This window comes from Electrophorus electricus, chromosome 15 (genome assembly GCF_013358815.1).
Source record: "Electrophorus electricus isolate fEleEle1 chromosome 15, fEleEle1.pri, whole genome shotgun sequence".
In the NCBI taxonomy this organism is placed as follows: Eukaryota; Metazoa; Chordata; class Actinopteri; order Gymnotiformes; family Gymnotidae; genus Electrophorus; species Electrophorus electricus.
This window is the reverse complement of record NC_049549.1, coordinates 12763629-12780658: the sequence shown is the minus strand read 5'-3', so window position 1 is coordinate 12780658 and position 17030 is coordinate 12763629. Positions and strand designations below refer to the sequence as shown.

At 45.7% G+C, this 17030-nt stretch overlaps 1 protein-coding gene across 5 annotated transcripts; it reads left to right on the top strand.

Annotated features, from left to right (window-relative positions):
* The first annotated feature begins 86 nt into the window (after positions 1 to 86).
* Positions 87 to 16736, top strand: git1 (G protein-coupled receptor kinase interacting ArfGAP 1). 5 transcript variants are annotated; one of them, XM_027005852.2, is made up of 22 exons: positions 87 to 189; positions 399 to 625; positions 3048 to 3181; positions 3490 to 3602; positions 4342 to 4447; positions 4666 to 4752; positions 5334 to 5464; positions 5689 to 5783; positions 5894 to 5936; positions 6894 to 6920; positions 7343 to 7391; positions 7826 to 7898; positions 8561 to 8658; positions 9576 to 9687; positions 10378 to 10505; positions 11486 to 11638; positions 12400 to 12690; positions 14041 to 14121; positions 14236 to 14312; positions 14463 to 14630; positions 14889 to 14952; positions 15050 to 16736. In XM_027005852.2, exons 2-22 carry the CDS (start codon positions 574 to 576, stop codon positions 15263 to 15265), a joined length of 2298 nt encoding a protein of 765 aa, XP_026861653.2. In that variant the 5' UTR covers positions 87 to 189; positions 399 to 573; the 3' UTR covers positions 15266 to 16736. The 5 variants fall into 5 exon arrangements, with proteins under 5 accessions (XP_026861653.2, XP_026861654.2, XP_026861652.2 ...); XM_027005853.2 differs by having other exon boundaries at positions 396 to 625; XM_027005851.2 differs by having other exon boundaries at positions 87 to 625.
* Positions 16737 to 17030: the final 294 nt, after the last annotated feature.

Below are 17030 nucleotides of genomic sequence, written 5' to 3'. Positions count from 1 at the left end.
GTGAATTTCATGTTTATGGACATTTATGGGTAATAGCATATGCTAGCTACTTAATAAATGTGACAATTAGTCGTGGTCAGATTAACACACAGTAGCTGTCTACTGCCTCCCTGCTACCCACCACAGACTGACACAAGGGGCGAGAGACGTCACAGAGAGACAGTATGCAGCTTGCCACAGCCTTCAAACGTGTGTAACGTTAGGGTGCAGGATGTAAATAAAATGTGTTTTGTTATTCCCCTTAGGTTTTGGTCTAGATATGGGGCATGGATAAAAATCAAAATAGCATTAAAGATAGACATTCATGATTATATAGGTAATGACATAAGTATTCTCTGGTTCAAACGGTAGGTATTTGTATTCTTTAACGAAGTCTAAACCCCTTGCTTTAAAAGCAGAGGACAGTAAAAAACGGGATAAAGAAGGGTGAGGACCGGGAATACTGGAAAGCTCTACGCCGGCTTCCGGACATTCGGGGCGGCATCAAAGCTGCAGTCATCGCTAACTGGGACGCCAAACATCGTCGATATAGGATTGTAAATCGCATCAAATTGTAAAGGGTGGTATTTTACCATGTCCAGAAAAGTCCAAAGAAGCGAGGTGTGTGCCGACTGCAGTGCGCCAGGTACGGTGAAATCTATGTATCAAGGCGTTCTTAAGCACCAACATTGTCTAGCTAGCTGGTGCTAGTTAGCTAGCATTGGCTAACGTTAGATTTTTGAAGTAAGCTGGCAATAGGTGGGATACAGAAGGCCCGCTGTCGCTTACAGAGCTAACGCTAGCTAGCTAAGACAGGAAAATGGCGCATAATAATCGGCAATAAAGTTATTAGGGCCATGTTCGTTTTTAACGTATAAAGTTATTTGTATTCAGTAACCTTCGTTAAGTATTACGAAGGTCGCTTGCAACTGCGTTTTAGGTTGTTTTAATTCCAGCTGGTGACTGTAGCTAGCAAGCTGTGGATGAATTAAGTTAGCTTCAGGCTAATAGCCACTGCTTGTTGTTAGCAATCAAGCAAATTACGTTTACTTGTTAGCTAACGCTAGCTGGCTAACCTAGCTACTTCTGCTGCGTATCTTGACTCCTTCACTGGGCCTGCAAATCGGTCTGTCCGTTACTTTGTGCCCCCCAAAATTGACAGCAGAAATTAGGCTACGTATGTACTATTGTACATTAAGCCATACACACCTGTTGTTTAAAATATAGGACATTTAACGTATAAATATATCATCCAGGTAACGCTAGCTGTGTAACTAAAGTAGCTAAGGGCTAGCTAACTTTAGTCTGTTGTTCAAAACTGAAACTAGCTAAGCTACCGCTAGTTAACTTGGGTAGCTAAAAAGCTGTCAAGACCCTTCCTTCAACTTAGCTAGCTAGTTCTGACTTAATCTTTGCCTGCAAGCAGCTGTGACTCCAATTTAACTTCTTCCTTGTATCTGACTGCAGGAAAATAATTTAATTCGCTACGTTCGCCCCATGCCGGTCATCTTATTGGTTAGCTGACTAGTAAAAGCTTATGTAGCTACAAGTTTCGCAGCGTAGCTAGCTACTAATAACTTGCTAGTTAATGCCAAATGATGCATACATGGCTTTTGTAAGTGAACAATTACTATGATGATGCAGTACTTGAATTTTCTATTTTCACTCAACCCCTTAAACCACATTATGTTACATTTGCATTGCAATGCATAGAATCATTTTGAGGTTAGCCAGCTATGCACTTTAAACATCGGTCAGAGCCCAGCCTTTGCCTTGGTTATGTCATTTCTATCTGCCCCATGGGGAAGGGGCTGCAGTGTGGCAGCTGCTCTCTTACTCACAGCTGCTCTCCTTCCAGGAATGTGTGTGTGTGTGTTTCTCTTGTGCTCTACCTCTGCTCTCTGGTCCCTCGATCCTACTCTACACTGTTCTCTGATTTATGATGCTTGAGTTACCTGCAGTACTCTGCCAACATGGTGCACTTACCTGAATGCAGTTGCATTCAGTACTAGGCCTGCAGCACTGTATGCATTGCCCCTCCCCAATTATACTGAATGATCTTTATGCTCTTGATCGGCTGTTACTTCCCTGCTGTGTTAGTACCTGCAACACTGCAGCTCTCGTGGTGCTGTTGTGGCGTGCGTAATTGTCACATTTGACATGCTGGAGGAATGCAGATAATAGCGTGCTGTAAAGTGGCAGCGAGTGCGGCAGCTGCTGAGGATGATTGCTGTGATGTGCAGTGAATATGGAAAGATAGCTGTAAAGTAGATAGTGCAGTGTCAGCGTGTTTTATGACAACGCGCAGAGACAAGGGTTTTCAGTCCTATAGCATTATTGCCTTAAAGGCCAACTTTTTTTTAGAGATACTGGGCAACAAGCACACAGGTAAAGACCCAGATATGGGTTGCCGTGGGCAATGGAACTGTAAATGTTTGTGTTTATTCAACAATGTGACAACTTTAAAAAACAAAGTGCTAGCGCAAATAGTTTACTTTTGGACTTTTCCTTAGTGATTGTAGCAATACTTTGACTTTAGGTGGATCCTAAATATTTTAATTTCAATATGTTTCTGCAAAATCTGTCAGGTTTGTTGTTCATAGTCCATAGTCTCACACAATGCGTCCTGTTACTTAATATCACTCGGACCTTCACAAAAATCTTGTAGTTCAGAATTTCTGCCTTTATTTACTTGACCCTGACTACACTGCTCCCCTGCAATCCTTGGCTTCATTTTATACCTCAGTGACGAGGCTTTGTGGGGACAATATCAGCAGGGATGTGGTGTTGCCTCCGATAACCTCCCCAAAAAGAAAACATCTGCAGTTGAGACTGTCAGGAAAAAAGATTTCAAATGCCAGGACATGGCTAGCTTGAAGAGGGGAAAAGTTGGCAGCTCATTGCTCATAGCTCAATGCAGGTCATTCTCCAAGTAATCACACCCCTGATGCCCTCCCTGTGTTTTCATTTGTTGTCGATTACCAATTGGAGAAATTACTCCTGTAGTGCAGGCTGATTTAGGACATGTTTTCTGGAGTGCTTCCTTGCACCATGTGATTTGTTGGCAGATCCCGGCTGGAGCAGTATAAACCGAGGGGTGCTGATCTGCGATGAGTGCTGCTCTGTGCACCGGAGCCTTGGGCGGCACATCTCCATTGTTAAACACCTTCGGCACAGTGGCTGGCCCCCTTCCTTGCTACAGGTAACATGGAACCATGGCCTCTATAGCCCACTCAGGGTTAGAGCATTGCTGATACTGAAGACTTAAATAGAATCATGATTCCACCATTTTACGATACTGCATCAACACCTTTTAAGTATTGATTTTTTTTGTTTATTTAAAGTTTAATAGTACCATTACTACAGAATTAGTTTTGAGTGTAAACAGTTGTCATGCATTTATTATATCATAATGTATTGTGACCCATGTATGATTAATCTAGAGTGAAGTACCCAACCTTCCTCAGGATATATATCGTGTGTGTTTGTGTTTGTGTTTGTGTGTTTCAGATGGTGCAGACCTTGGCCAGTAATGGTGCAAACTCCATTTGGGAGCACTCCTTACTGGACCCTGCACAAGTACAAAGTGGTCGCAGGAAACCAAACCCACAAGATAAAGTCCAGTAAGTCTAACAAGTATCCTGGACTTTATCCTGGGCTTTAACATCCTTTTACTATAACACAACAGAATATGTATATAAACTGAGATCACAAGTCTGTCACAAGCTTTGAAAAGTTATTTTTGTGTGTTTGAGTTGAATTTACATGAAATGGCTTCACCCTGCCTTTTCTGTTCACCTGCTTGCAGTAATGTCCATGGTCAGCATTAGATTCCATGTGTTTCATCCTTTATCTGAATCCCCCTGGCAGATTTGTGCTCTATCTGCTAATACTACTTTTTTTTTCACCACAATAATATCATTAAAATAACAGTAATTTTGTTAATACCAAAAACTGATGATAAAACTGCTAAATCATTATACTGTTTGTTGCCTTCATATTTCTCTCTGAAATAGGCATTCCAAAAACAGGCCATCCTGTTTAAACTAGCATCTTGATAATGCTATCTAAGTATGGTCAAATTAATGGCAAATGAATGAGTACACGAAGCATTGGTGTAGATGGATAAAGAGTGTATAATAGACCAGGCAATGGGTTTCCTATTCCTGGGCATACATGGACAAGTAATTGCACTGATCAGAATTCATATCACAAAGTTGGTGAATATTATGTTTATTTCTTGTTTGTTTGTCTATATGGTATCTTATAATTTGGAGGTGGCTATTGACTGGTTATTCTGAAGTCTGTTGAATAGCTGGGTTTATATGATGTCTCAGCTCTCCTTCTATCCTCTCTCAATAGCCCCACCAAGTCTGAGTTCATCCGTGCCAAGTATCAGATGCTAGCCTTCGTCCACAAACTGCCCTGCCGTGATGACGATGGGGTCACCACCAAGGACCTCAGCAAGGTAAGGCATGATCTGTCAGCTTGGCCACCCCTCCCCCACCCTGGGGACAGGGTGAAGCTTCCATGCTCCCTGCTGAGAGGGTGAGCAGGCACACCCTTCGGGAGGGCCTTCATGCCCTTAATGACGCCCTGCATGGGAGTAATGGAGCAGCCTCAGCACCATTGAGCAGTCCTGATGAGTGGATTCAGAGACGTGCTCTCCCTTTCCCTCTCTCGCAGCAACTGCATTCAAGCGTGCGAACGGGGAGTCTGGAGACGTGTTTACGGCTGCTGTCTCTCGGGGCTCAGGCCAACTTCTTTCACCCTGTGAGTCTCCTGTTCTCACTAAACACACCCCACTGTTATGTTGTCTCTTAAGTGCTGCAGCTCTACTCGGCTGATGAGACCTTGCAGGGGTTTTTTTGGAAAATTAGAGATGTGCAGTAAAGTTACCTCATAAGATGCTTAGTCCGAGCAACATAAACTTGGTTATCTTGGCTGCATCACATAATAAAGTCTAGTTTCTGGTCTGTAACCTGGCCACCAGATTGTTGGGCATATTCTGTATTGTGCTTTGTGACTTAAGACAGCATGTTACGTTCAGAGACTGTAGCTTTTTTTTTTGTGTGTGTGTCTTGAATTATTGCCAGGAACAAAACATGTTTTATACCTATGACCTAGATGTTTACCAACTTTTATTTTATCTTTTTTGCTTATGCTAACTAAATTTAAGATATCCCCGTAGTAATTTTAGAGATTGATACAAAAATTTTAATGTGAATGAGAATCTCTTTTGAAATTATTTTCATTCCCTCATTTCTGAAATTCTGAGTTTGTGAGTGCAACTGTCACTGCAGGCCTGTATGTGAGCCAGTGCCCTTTCTCTGTGTCTGTCTCTCTGTCTCTAGGAGAAGGGCACCACGCCACTGCATGTGGCCGCCAAGGCTGGCCAGGTCCTGCAGGCGGAGCTGCTTGTGGTGTACGGAGCTGACCCTGGAGCACCGGACATCAACGGCCGCACGCCCATGGACTATGCTAGGTACACACATGCACACAAACGCGCACATACACAGAGTCGGAGGTAGCTGGAGAAAGGGGAGCTTCACCTGCTCTCCTTTGCCGAGCTCTCCGCTCTTGCTAATTATGGCAGCTAGGATGTGAATTGCACTTGTCTGCCAGACATTTATGCATGCAGACGGAATGGAGTTGAAGTGGAGATATATGTCAGCTTCTCTGTCCTTATTGTGTGTGTTTGGTGTGCAGGCAGGCGGGCCAGGTGGAGTTAGCCGAGCGCCTGGTCGAGTGCCAGTACGAGCTGACGGATAGGCTGGCCTTCTACCTGTGTGGTCGACGCCCAGGTGAGCTGTGAGGGTGGCTGCTGAGTGCAGGCTCTGATGATGATGACCACTCTAGGCTGATCCCAGATCAGGGTGATCAGCTGTAACATCTTATTTAATTTCTTCTGCAGATCACAAGAATGGGCATTATATCATCCCTCAGATGGCAGACAGGTGTGTGTAAACTTTGTGTGTTGTGTGCCGATAAGAAGAATGGGCCCGTATCCTATGTTTTTCTTATTTTTCCTTGATGTCTGTTTATTCTTTGTACTCTGTACAGAGTCATAATTAATTTTACACAACTGCTCTTTAACTCTTAGAATTACATAGGCTCTTTCTGTTACTTTGCCTTTAAAACGGATATAAGATAAATAAGCTCTGTTCTGATTGGGTACCCTGTATTTTGCCTAGTTCAGAAAACAAGCTGAAACTTGCCAGAAAACGGCATTGTGGGTGGGTGGGGCTAAACTGCTGTAGGCTGAATAGATATATAAAAATTAGTTTGTTCTTATGACATCAGAGAAACATTGATTTCCAAACTGTTTGTTTTTGCATCTTGGACTCCATATATGAACTGTATGGATTGGTGGAGTGAACAGGGTGCTATGAAACATATTACTTAAAAATGTTTTATTTCAAAAAAGGAAGTTGTCCGACATATGGGCCCTTTAATTTATGTTTAACATAATGGTTTGTAATGTGTCTGTGTGTAAGGGTTTAGAGTCCCCCTATGTTGTCTTCCACATGTGCCGTTCGAGTACCCTCACAGCACATGTGGCACTGATGGTGTATTTGAATATGTTGGCCAGCAGGCTGCGCCATGTCATCAGTCAGTCTGTATTAGGGTGGAAAATCAGCAAGCTCCTGCACTAATGCTGACTGGCAGGCTGCTCTCTTAGCCTGTCTGCAGCTGAGTGAAAGCCATCTGACAGTCACACTTAACTGACTTGAACTTCAGAAGTGTTGATATGGGGTCTCTCCATCTCTCTCTCTCTCTCTCTCTCTCTCCTGTTCTGTGTGTGTCTCTCCCCTCCCTCTAATTTCTCTCTCTTTCTGTGTGTCTGTCTCTCCCTGGCCGTCTTGCTCACTCGTTCTCTGTCCTCTCCATCTTGCTGCGCTTTGTGGAGCCAGAGCTCGCCCTAAGTGCCCGACACAGAGGTATCTCTCCTTCCTCTCACCACCCCCCACGTCCCCACCCCTCCTGTTGCCTCTTTTTCTGTTCATTCTCTTCATATTCCTTTCATTGGGGTGTCAGAGTCTGAAGGGATGAGACAGGTGTGGTCACACCCTTCTGACCACAGTACCCAGACCCCTTCCCCCAAGTTCTGCATGACCTATAGCTAGTTATCCTATGTCTGTTGATGGCTTTACACTGGAATTCCAGAATTACATTTGGGAAAACTTCAGCAAGCCAGAGCACTGCTTTCCTGTCCATCTGGTGGTTTTCCATACTTGGCACCCCTCCTGCCCTGTTGCTCCATCACACCATTCTCTCTCTCTCTCCCTCTCTCCTCATCTTTCTCCCATTGTATGTTTCCGGCATCTTTTTACTCCTCTGTCTGTGTTTTGTCTCCGTGTAGCCTGGATCTCTCTGAACTGGCTAAGGCTGCCAAGAAGAAGCTCCAAGCGGTGAGTGTTGATGGCGTGGCTGTGAGAGCCGTCCTCTCCCATCACAGTCGCCCAGAGATCGGTGTTGGCCAACGCTCACCCTTAAAGGCACTTAACACAGAACAGGCCAATGTCGGTTCTAGTCATTTGTGCACCTTAACGCCAGATTTGCCACTCGAATTTGTCAATACACATTTAAATATTCAGCGAACACGCACAGTGTTGGAATCAGTTCCTCGTCTGGTCTCTTTTTATTTTATTTTATTTTATTTTTTGCTGGTTTGTTGGTCTGCAGCATTTTTGTTGGGTTTCTTTCCTGAATGCTTCTCATGTGTGCTCCTGGTGTCTGCGCACACTGCTCTCCTGTCAGTGCATCGCTGCACCCACCTCCCCCCTGCCCCCAGCATCCTCCTTTACAGTACCACGTGTTCATTTTCTGTTTGTGTGCCACATAGCTGAATAACCGCTTGTTCGAGGAGCTGGCCATGGACGTGTATGATGAGGTAGACCGCAGGGAGAATGACGCCGGTAAGGCTCTCTTCTTTCAACCCTGCTCCCATCATCTCTTTCTCTGTCCCTCTCCTCCCTTTCCTGTGTCTTGTGCAGCTGTCATATTAGGCAAGGGCTTGGGGACTTTAGCCATGTAGCCTGGTAGCTCTGTCCCTGGAGACTGACTGACTTATAAACACTGACTATAGAAGGACATTGGCTAAGTGCTCTGACTGCAGGAAGGGGTGAGAGGGAGGGAAGAAGGAGAGCAAAAGAGTGTCAGTGTCTGTGAGAGAGTGACACAGGAACTCTCTCCACCTCCTCTCTCTCTCTCTCTCTCTCTCTCTCTCTCTCTCTCTCTCTCTCTTTTATTCTTTCTTTTTTTCCTTCCCACTCTCCTACTTCCTCCTCCGCACGAAAGGAGCTGTAGCATGCTGGGGTGGCAGTCTGAGGCTCTGCAGGTGAGCAGTGGTAGGAGGCAGGGGACAATGTATGCACAAGAGTCGGGAAGGAGCAGGCAGCCTAACTTTCAGCGTGCCTTGCGGAAAAGCTCTTCAAAGCACAGCTCAGTGTGGGTTTGCGTGGGCAAGAGAGTGGGCGACGAGATGACCTTGCTCTTTCTACCACACTGTTCTCTGCACTCTTTTCTCTGAGCCCTCTCTCTCTCTCTCTCTCTCTCTCTTTCTCTTTCCTGCTCACAGTGTGGCTGACGACTCAGAACCATAGCACGCTGGTCACGGAGAGGAGTGCTGTCCCTTTCCTGCCGGTCAACCCCGAGTATTCGGCCACACGCAACCAGGTAACACGCGTGCTCGATCTCAGGGGTGGGGGGGGGGTTGGTTGTAAGCTCCCTGGCCTGGCGGGGAGCAAGTGGAGCCTGCTTGTGTCCAGGTTTGAGGCAGGACCCAGCAGGGAGAAGACAAGGCCAGAGTTGGCATGGTGTGACATGGAGATGGCGCAAGCACAGCATGGGAAAGCACAGAGCTAAAAATAGCACATGTGCAGCTGCACCAGCCAGTGAGCAGAGTGGGAAGGGGAGAAAGGGAGGCATTGTCCAGCTGCAAATGTCTGGTAGCCGCCCTGTCTCAAGATTTCCACTGATAGACTCTTGTGACTGTTTTCTCTCTCTTTCGTTTTACCACTACCTTAAACAGACTTTTAAATACCACTGTGGGTTTCCTTAATGTCCCCTCCCAAGAGGTGATCGGTCAAGCTCTTGCTTGCTGTGTTTATAAATGACTCGGATGAGCTCTCACACACACATACACACACAGTCTTTCTCAGTAAAAGACACAGCGGGCAGACATTCCCACTTCAACACCTTACGTTGTTGTTGTGTGTGTGTGTGTGTGTGTGTGTGTGGGTTTAGTTAAGAGCATTGCACATGACCCTCACAATTTTTTATACAAAGCAGTAGGAAGTGAAGGAAGTGGGACAATCCTGTTGATGTTTTTTGGTTCTTCACATTGTTAACGTGAGTCTGACGAGTGTCTAGCCACCTCACAGATGAGGACCACGATGGAAATAAACTTCAGGGGTTTACTGTGTTTTCATCTTCAATGGTTTGATTGCTGCTGGGGGTTTTTTTTGTGTTAATTTGTTTGTTGTTGTTGTTGTTGTTGTTGTTGTTGTTGTTGTTGTTTTTAAAAATCATCTAATTCATTCATTCACCTGAAACTAACCACATCACCTCCTCCATCTCCTTTTGCTCTTTAGGGTAGACAGAAGTTGGCCCGTTTCAACGCACGGGAGTTCGCCACCCTCATCATTGATATCCTCAGCGATGCTAAGCGACGGCAGCAGGGCAAGAGCCTGACAAGTCCCACCGGTGAGAGATCCTCTCCTCTACTCACCTTCTCCACCCTTTTAATAACCAACTTTGCAGGAGAGAACACTGTAAGGCACACTGTGCCGACTTTTCTTGCCTGAGAGCAGGGAGCATCTTATACTGTCTTGTTTGCGGGTTGTGTCTGGGTTACTAAGTAATGATGGCATTGAAACTGCCACGTATTAGGCTAGGTAAGGAAAGTATATTCGTTTAGCACTTTTCATACAGTGGCAATTCAAAGTGCTTTACAATTTATTAGCTATCTTGCATTAGATTATGTTACGTTCTTGCTAATTATAACCTACAAAAAATATTAAAACCATAAAGCACTGATCTGACATCTCATGTGCCACACTAATAAGATCTAAGGCCTTAAGTGCATTGTTTGTAGTGTAGTTTTGTCTCATCAAGTTCAGGATCATTTGCTGCTGCAGTGTTTCTGTTACCACAGAAAGCCCAGCTTCCCATTCATCTGAATGTTTTGCACACAAAAGAATGACCTGAGGCGAGGCATGCTGTCACAAACACTACGAGCAAAACACATCAGCCTCATTGAAAGTGATTAGAAAAGGGTAACCAAGCCTACAAAAAAAAGCATACCGTGTAAACCTCGCTGTATCCTGGAGGTGATGGTTGATTGTGTGCGCGTATGTGTTTGCACGCTCTTTAACACGGTGAAATTTGTCTCAGAGCCTCTTGATGTGGGCCAGCCAGACGACGACCAGCACGACTACGACAGTGTAGCCTCAGACGAGGACACAGACAGCGAGCTGACCACGCAAAACAACACCAACGCCCAGCGCAGCAACCGCGCCAAGGTCAGCACCATCATGCGCGCTCACACTGCTAGCAGCCAGCTCCGCCACATCAGAGACGTCTGTGTAGGACGAGGTCTTTTCAGCCTTGGGCTTCAACTACTGTGGTCCTTTAGAGCAACAGCCAGCTAACTTGCAGCTCTCAGCCTGTCCCAGCATGCCTTGCGGAGGAAGTGGCGGCACTGCCCCATTCTTCGGCAGTGACATCAGTGCTAATTCGCAGCTCCAATCAGTGGGCCATTGTTCTGCAGCTGGGAAGAGGAAGCAGTCTGTAAGCACGCTGTCTCCACACAAGAAAGAAGCAGAGAGAGTAGTGCCGCACTTTGGTGTGGGTGGGACTGTCATCAAAGCCACCTTTTTTACAGTTTAGATTTTACGCGCAACACCAACACCTATATAACTTGGTCTCTTTTGTGATCAGTTATAGCTGGATGCACATGGCATTGCATTATTCGCTACACCACATGCAGGCAAATTGAACTGTTACTGAGTTAAGTCTATATGCTACGTTTAAGGACTGACACTGAATTGGCCTGGTTTGTGTTCTGCATGCTGCTAGTACCCTTAAGTTTTACACACACACACACACACACACACCCTAAGGTAGGGTGATTCGGTAACAAATGTTGCCACTGGTCTACCTTTTGTAGGCCTTTCTAAGTGCTGTGCTATTTATTTTTGTCTTTCCTTTAAACGAATTTAGGTTAATTTTGATGCATCTAAGGTGGTGTGGAGTGAGTGAGGGTATGTAAATGTTTGAAAACAAAAATATTGCAGATAAATGATAAAAAGCCAAGGGATTCTTCATAGTTTTTGCATATTTAAAAGTATTTTTCCCCCAAATGCAAGATTGTCTTTTGTATCCATCAAGCCACAGAGCTTATGTTCTCCCATTCAAATTAGCATATTGATGCCAGTGAGTGTGTTTGGAAGGTGTGGTGCGGAGAAGCTCCACCTGATTGCTTTCGGTGACTTTTCTGCAGAGTATGGACTCATCAGACCTGTCGGACGGGCCCATCACGCTGCAGGAGTACCTGGAGGTGAAGAAAGCCCTGGCCTCCTCTGAGGCCAAAGTCCAGCAGCTCATGAAGGTCAACAACAACCTGAGCGAGGAGCTAAGGAGACTTCAGAAAGAGGTACGAAATGTAGAGCAGGATTGAGAACAACTGCTGCACACAGAGGCCCTCAGCTGCTTACCCCACAGTTCCCCCAATAGTTCTGTGTCAGGGGTTAAATTGTTGATACTTTGTTAGTCGTTAGTGAGTTGGGTATTTAGTGAATAAATGAAGCAGATTTTGACTGCAGGCCACTGCAGCTTTGTTTTTCTTGGTGTTTGTGGTTATTTGCATTAATGAATATCTATATATAAAGGTGGTTCAAATTGAAATTAAAAGAGTGATTTATTTTTCACCACCTGTTTATACATGGCCATATGTTATGCAGAATTCATTTCTTTCTGTTGTGTTTACTATGTTTTATTGAGTCTTTACGTGGTCTTTCTTTTTTTTAATGTTCCCATATTTCATAGTTAGTCCCAGTCTCTATTTTGTCCCTACACACACACACAAATACAGCAAGACGTTTCAGCCCCTACTCATTACTCTTTCATACACAGGATGCAAAGACTGGCCCGTACATGATTACAAAATATCTGTTTATATCCTCTCAGAGAATGATGCCTAGTCCCTTCTCATACAGCCTAACAACCCCCCACCCCCACCCCTTTGTCAGGATGAGTGGGTACCCCCAGCACGACGCAGTACTTCTGTTTCCAGACCTTTCTCCAGGCTTTGTATCCTTGTAATTGTGGATGTGTATGTGTGTGTGTGTGTGTGTGTGTGTGTGTGTGTGTGTCTGTATGTGTGTCTCCTGCTGACACCCCCCTTCATCCCTGTAGATCTCACGGATGCAGACGGAGAACATTGTACTGCGGGGGGCCCAGGCTGGGGGGCCGGGGGCTCTGGGCGGTGGCGGCGGCCCGGTGCTGTGGCCTGGCGGGGCCAGAGGAGTGACGGGGGGAGGTAGTGTAGGAGGGGTGGGTGACTCCACCCTGGCTACGCCCTCCTCGGCCCCGCTGCGAAGGGACCGGCAGGCCTTCTCCATGTATGAGCCCGGAGCGGCTGCCCCCAAAGCCCTCGCCCCAGCGCTGGACTCCCTGACCGGTCACCTGCAGCCTCTCGGTCCCAGTGTAAGTCTGAGCGCCAGCAGCCGGCCCAAGTCCCGCACTCTAACCTTTTGCAACCTCTGTGTTTCTCGTCGGGCTTCCTCTGTCTCCCTCTGCTGGACCTGCATCTGCAGTAACCCGCTGCTTCTGCCTCGGCAGGCCGTCGCTTTCACCTGTGGTTTTTGTGTTCACCATTTGATTCTAACTTACTACCACACACTGCTCTCTGCAGACACCTCATGGCCACACATCAGCACAATCTGCACTTTCACTGGGTAATATTTCAGCATATGCTGTTGGATAAAAATGACACATGATCATGGTCAAGAGCATGAACCGCTGCTTTTTACATTTTTTTTTTTATAATGTATCCAGGTTTGGGAGTCGACCAGTGATATCTCTGCTATCAGAAGCAAAAGCAATTAGCCAAGAGATGCTATATTATGTTTGTCTTGTGCTTAGCTGCTGTTTGGGCTAGATGGGAATGTAGACCGTTATTGATTCATGGAATGTTCAGGTGCCTGTCTGGGCAATGGACTGAACAGTGGAGTGGCTTGAACGGAATGTGATGCCCACTTTTCTCTGTGCTGTTACCTCTAGTGACCAGGTTGTCACTGCAGGGCACAAATCGCGAGGTAGTGCCACAAGTAAACCAAGCACACTGTTATAGGCAAGACTATCCAAGTAAGATGATGTGAGCGTGCGAACTGTGTAAGAGGAGCTCACGAAATACAGAAAGCATGTGGAGACATCAGAAAGCTTACAAATGACAGCAGAAATAATCCAGCTCAGTGCTGGCAAAGCAAGGCAGTGGACAGCCTTGTGATTTGGTTACTTACTCGCGAGTTGTGTCTTGTTCTGCTTCACTGTAATCTAGTAGTATTATTATTATTATTATTATTATTATTATGGGGTGATAAATAGTCCACTTTAAAAGGCCGTACCTTTTTTTGGGGGGGGGGGGGGGGGGGGGGGGTTTGTTCTCGTTTCATTAAGATATAGTGGTTTTGCTCATTTCTAATGAATTTTGATGTCATATTTTTAGATGTTTCACATTTTCTTAATCTACTATAAGACTGTGTCTACTGTTTGTAACTCAGAAACTCCAGATTTTCTAGATTTATGGGTTCTTTACTGTTTGCCTAAAGGCACTATTGTCTGTATCGTTCTAACCTCCTCTTCCTTCAATGTTACACAGAATTTCAAACTGACAGTGCACTTGAGTCACTGCAGAGCTCGACTCTGTTCACTTAATGCTCTACAGAACTGTGTCTTGAGGTCTCTTTCCTATCTTCTGCTTGTCGGATGTCTCGGCTGTCTACCTGACGTTCCTTTGGCTCTCTGATTAAGCCTGCCTTGCTTATGCTTGTCCAGGTACGAAAAGGGGTTCCTGTAGGCCCCTCCTCTTATGGAGGACCACACCTATCAGCATCCATGGAAGTGGGGAGATATATGGTGAGTCAACCAAAAAGGAAGACATGCTGAATTTAACAATAATCTTTGTTGAATTTAATAGACAAAATTATTTAATTGATCTGTCAGGCAAACTGCTTTTATTCTGTTCTCTAGGCTGCAAAACCAGAGAAACATGGTAGCGGCACAGACAGCGATTATGACAACACCCAAACATATGACCCCTCACTTGGGTGAGTGGAGGTTGCTTCAGACACTCGCTAACAAAAGCCTTAAAACTATTTAGTTATTTTGCAAGCTTTGATAATGGTATCAACAAGCCTAACTGATTCCAAGTAAGAATTCTTCTCCCTTGTACTCTCCGTGTGGATGTATGGATGTAGTGTGGGCCGCAGCAGTGAAGAGGAGAGCCGAGGGGAGGTAGAGGAGTGTGATGCAGGTGAGCCAGATCCCACGCTGCCTTGTACCGAGGATGTGATTCTGAAGACGGAGCAGGTCACCAAGAACATCCAGGAACTCCTGCGAGCAGCTCAGGAGTTCAAGCATGACAGGTGGAGGTTTCCCATACCCACAGTGTGACTCAGAGCAACAGAGGAGCTTGTGTTGTGAGAGTATATGAGCCTCTACAGCATACCTTTTTGTTATTGTCCCGAATACCCACTGTGAACACAGTGTACAAGGGAACAGTGTTGGCATAGTATGTTCTCTGTGCAACAGTTGCAGTATGGTCACCATATTTTCTTTGTATAATGGTGGAGTGCTGTCACCTTATGTTGTATGTCATTCTGAGTAATATGGCCTGCTTCTAGCTTCGTGCCGTGCTCCGAGAAGATCCACTCAGCCGTGACTGAAATGGCCTCTCTGTTTCCTAAGGTAAGTGAATGGGGTCTTACCATCTCACTACCCCGTTTAGCTTCCACTATTTGTAGGCTCATGCTGACGCGTGTGTCTCTGTGCTGCATGTCCCCAGAGGCCGGCGCTGGACGCCGTGCGCTCCTCACTGAGGCTGCTGGCGGCCAGCGCCTCGCGCCTGCAGGTGGAATGTCGCAAAGCTGCACCGTCGGAGCCGGCAGCCAGCGCTGTGGACTACCAGCTCCTCACGCAGCAGGTCATCCAGTGCGCCTACGACATCGCCAAGGCTGCCAAGCAACTTGTCACCATCACCACCCGCGAGAAGAAGCAGTGACTTGGGAGGGTGATTGGCCACGGCAGGCCCTGGTGGGCAGGGGCTTGGAACTGAACGGGAGGCGGGCATGGGGTGCACACCACAGGAACGGGACAGGAGGGGACACACCAGTGGTGAAGGGAGGGACTGGAAACTGGAATCGAATCACAGGGAGCTACTGAGGATCAGAACAAAATGGATAGTGGATAGAGAAATGACGTTGTATGTTGACATGCATGTTGTATGTCAGGGATGATGAAAATATCTAAGGAATGAAAGAAAGAGTTGGATATGGCAAAAGTGTCAAAGGAAGCTCCGAGCAGCTCTCACCACCGAAACAGAGAGAGGGTGGCATCTTGGGAGACCCCTGTAGGAGCGGCTCAAAACATCTCATTTTTCTTCTTCTGCTGTTATTGGGAACCTTTTCTCTTTTACACACACGCCTGCACACAAGTACAGTCCAGTGCTGGTGGCCTTTCAGCACACTCATGCTGCTCTTCTTTTTTTTTTTTTTTTTTTTTTTGGTTTGCGCATTCAATACTGAGACACACACACACACACACACACACACACACACACACTCATACACTCATGGAAGCACACTCAGCCAGACCTGTTCCAGAGAACTAGATCACAGCCCCTAGCACCATCGCGTGTGTGCTCCTTCCCCTTCCTCCTTTCTCTTGGCTTTCATTTTGCTTAATCTTCCTCCTTCCTTGATCCACATTTATTTTTGTATGCCACTCCTTTGGCCTGTACCTCTTGGGAGAAACGCTCAGACTTAATACGGAAACACTTACACTGGAATTATTGTAATGTTTATGATGATAGTTTTGTATTAATGTTATGATTATCATTGTCATTGATATTTTGTTAAATGTAAATTTATTATTTTTTTTTTTTTCTTTTATTTGTATCTCACTTGGTCACGAGGGGGGCACTCAGCTCTTATTCACAGTATTGGGGTGTACACAAATCTGTGAAAAGATTCCATATGATCACAGCGAACCCTCACCTGCACTCCAGGGGAAGACGTTTTGATCCCTGAAAGCCCCCCTGCACAGGTGAGTGAGAGGGAGAGGGAAGAATGGTGGTGAGTGGTGACCCTCTCTCTTTTGAGCACAAAATGACAACATCCGGCACTTAGCTGGAAAGCTTACGTGTGCCAGTGGAAGGAGGGATGGCCAGCTGTTGCGCCAGCACCATGGCCCATGCCTCCAATCATCTCATCTTGGGCCCCAGCACTATGGGGCCACGCTGAGGAAAGCACAGACGTGTTAGCTCATTGGTTTTGCTTTCACCAGCCAGGGAACAGAAGTTGTGTATGAAGAGCTCTGGTCACATGTTCAATCTCCTGCTCTTCCATCATACTTCCTTTGACAGTACCAAATTGGCTTCTTTAGTAGTGTAGGGAGTTGGGGAACATTTATGTGAACTCTTATTTTATTTTGGACCAGTTGTTTTGTTTTATCTAGTAAGCTTTATCCTATATATATATATATATATATATATATATATATATATATATATATATATATATATATAAAAAATATTTTTTTTTTTTTTTTTTTTTTTTTCCCCCTCTTTATGGGAAAGCATGTGACCTGTCAGTGTAACAAAACCCTTATATAAGCTATAAGGAAGTGAAGGTTGATGGTTGAAAACCACCATTGACGTTCTCCTCCCAGACACTTCAGCAGGTTACACTAATGGGGAATAATGACAGCTGTGCTGTATAAAGCTCTCCCACACTTGATCTAGGCATGGTGGGCCCCGTGTGGGTGGG

Excerpts from the sequence above, each read along its gene's own strand:
- git1 (XM_027005852.2), top strand. The coding sequence starts at position 574 with ATGTCCAGAAAAGTCCAAAGAAGCGAGGTGTGTGCCGACTGCAGTGCG. Across the intron at positions 6,921-7,342 it reads CCTAAGTGCCCGACACAGAG|CCTGGATCTCTCTGAACTGG; the intron begins GTATCTCTCCTT and ends GTCTCCGTGTAG. Across the intron at positions 7,899-8,560 it reads CCGCAGGGAGAATGACGCCG|TGTGGCTGACGACTCAGAAC; the intron begins GTAAGGCTCTCT and ends TCCTGCTCACAG.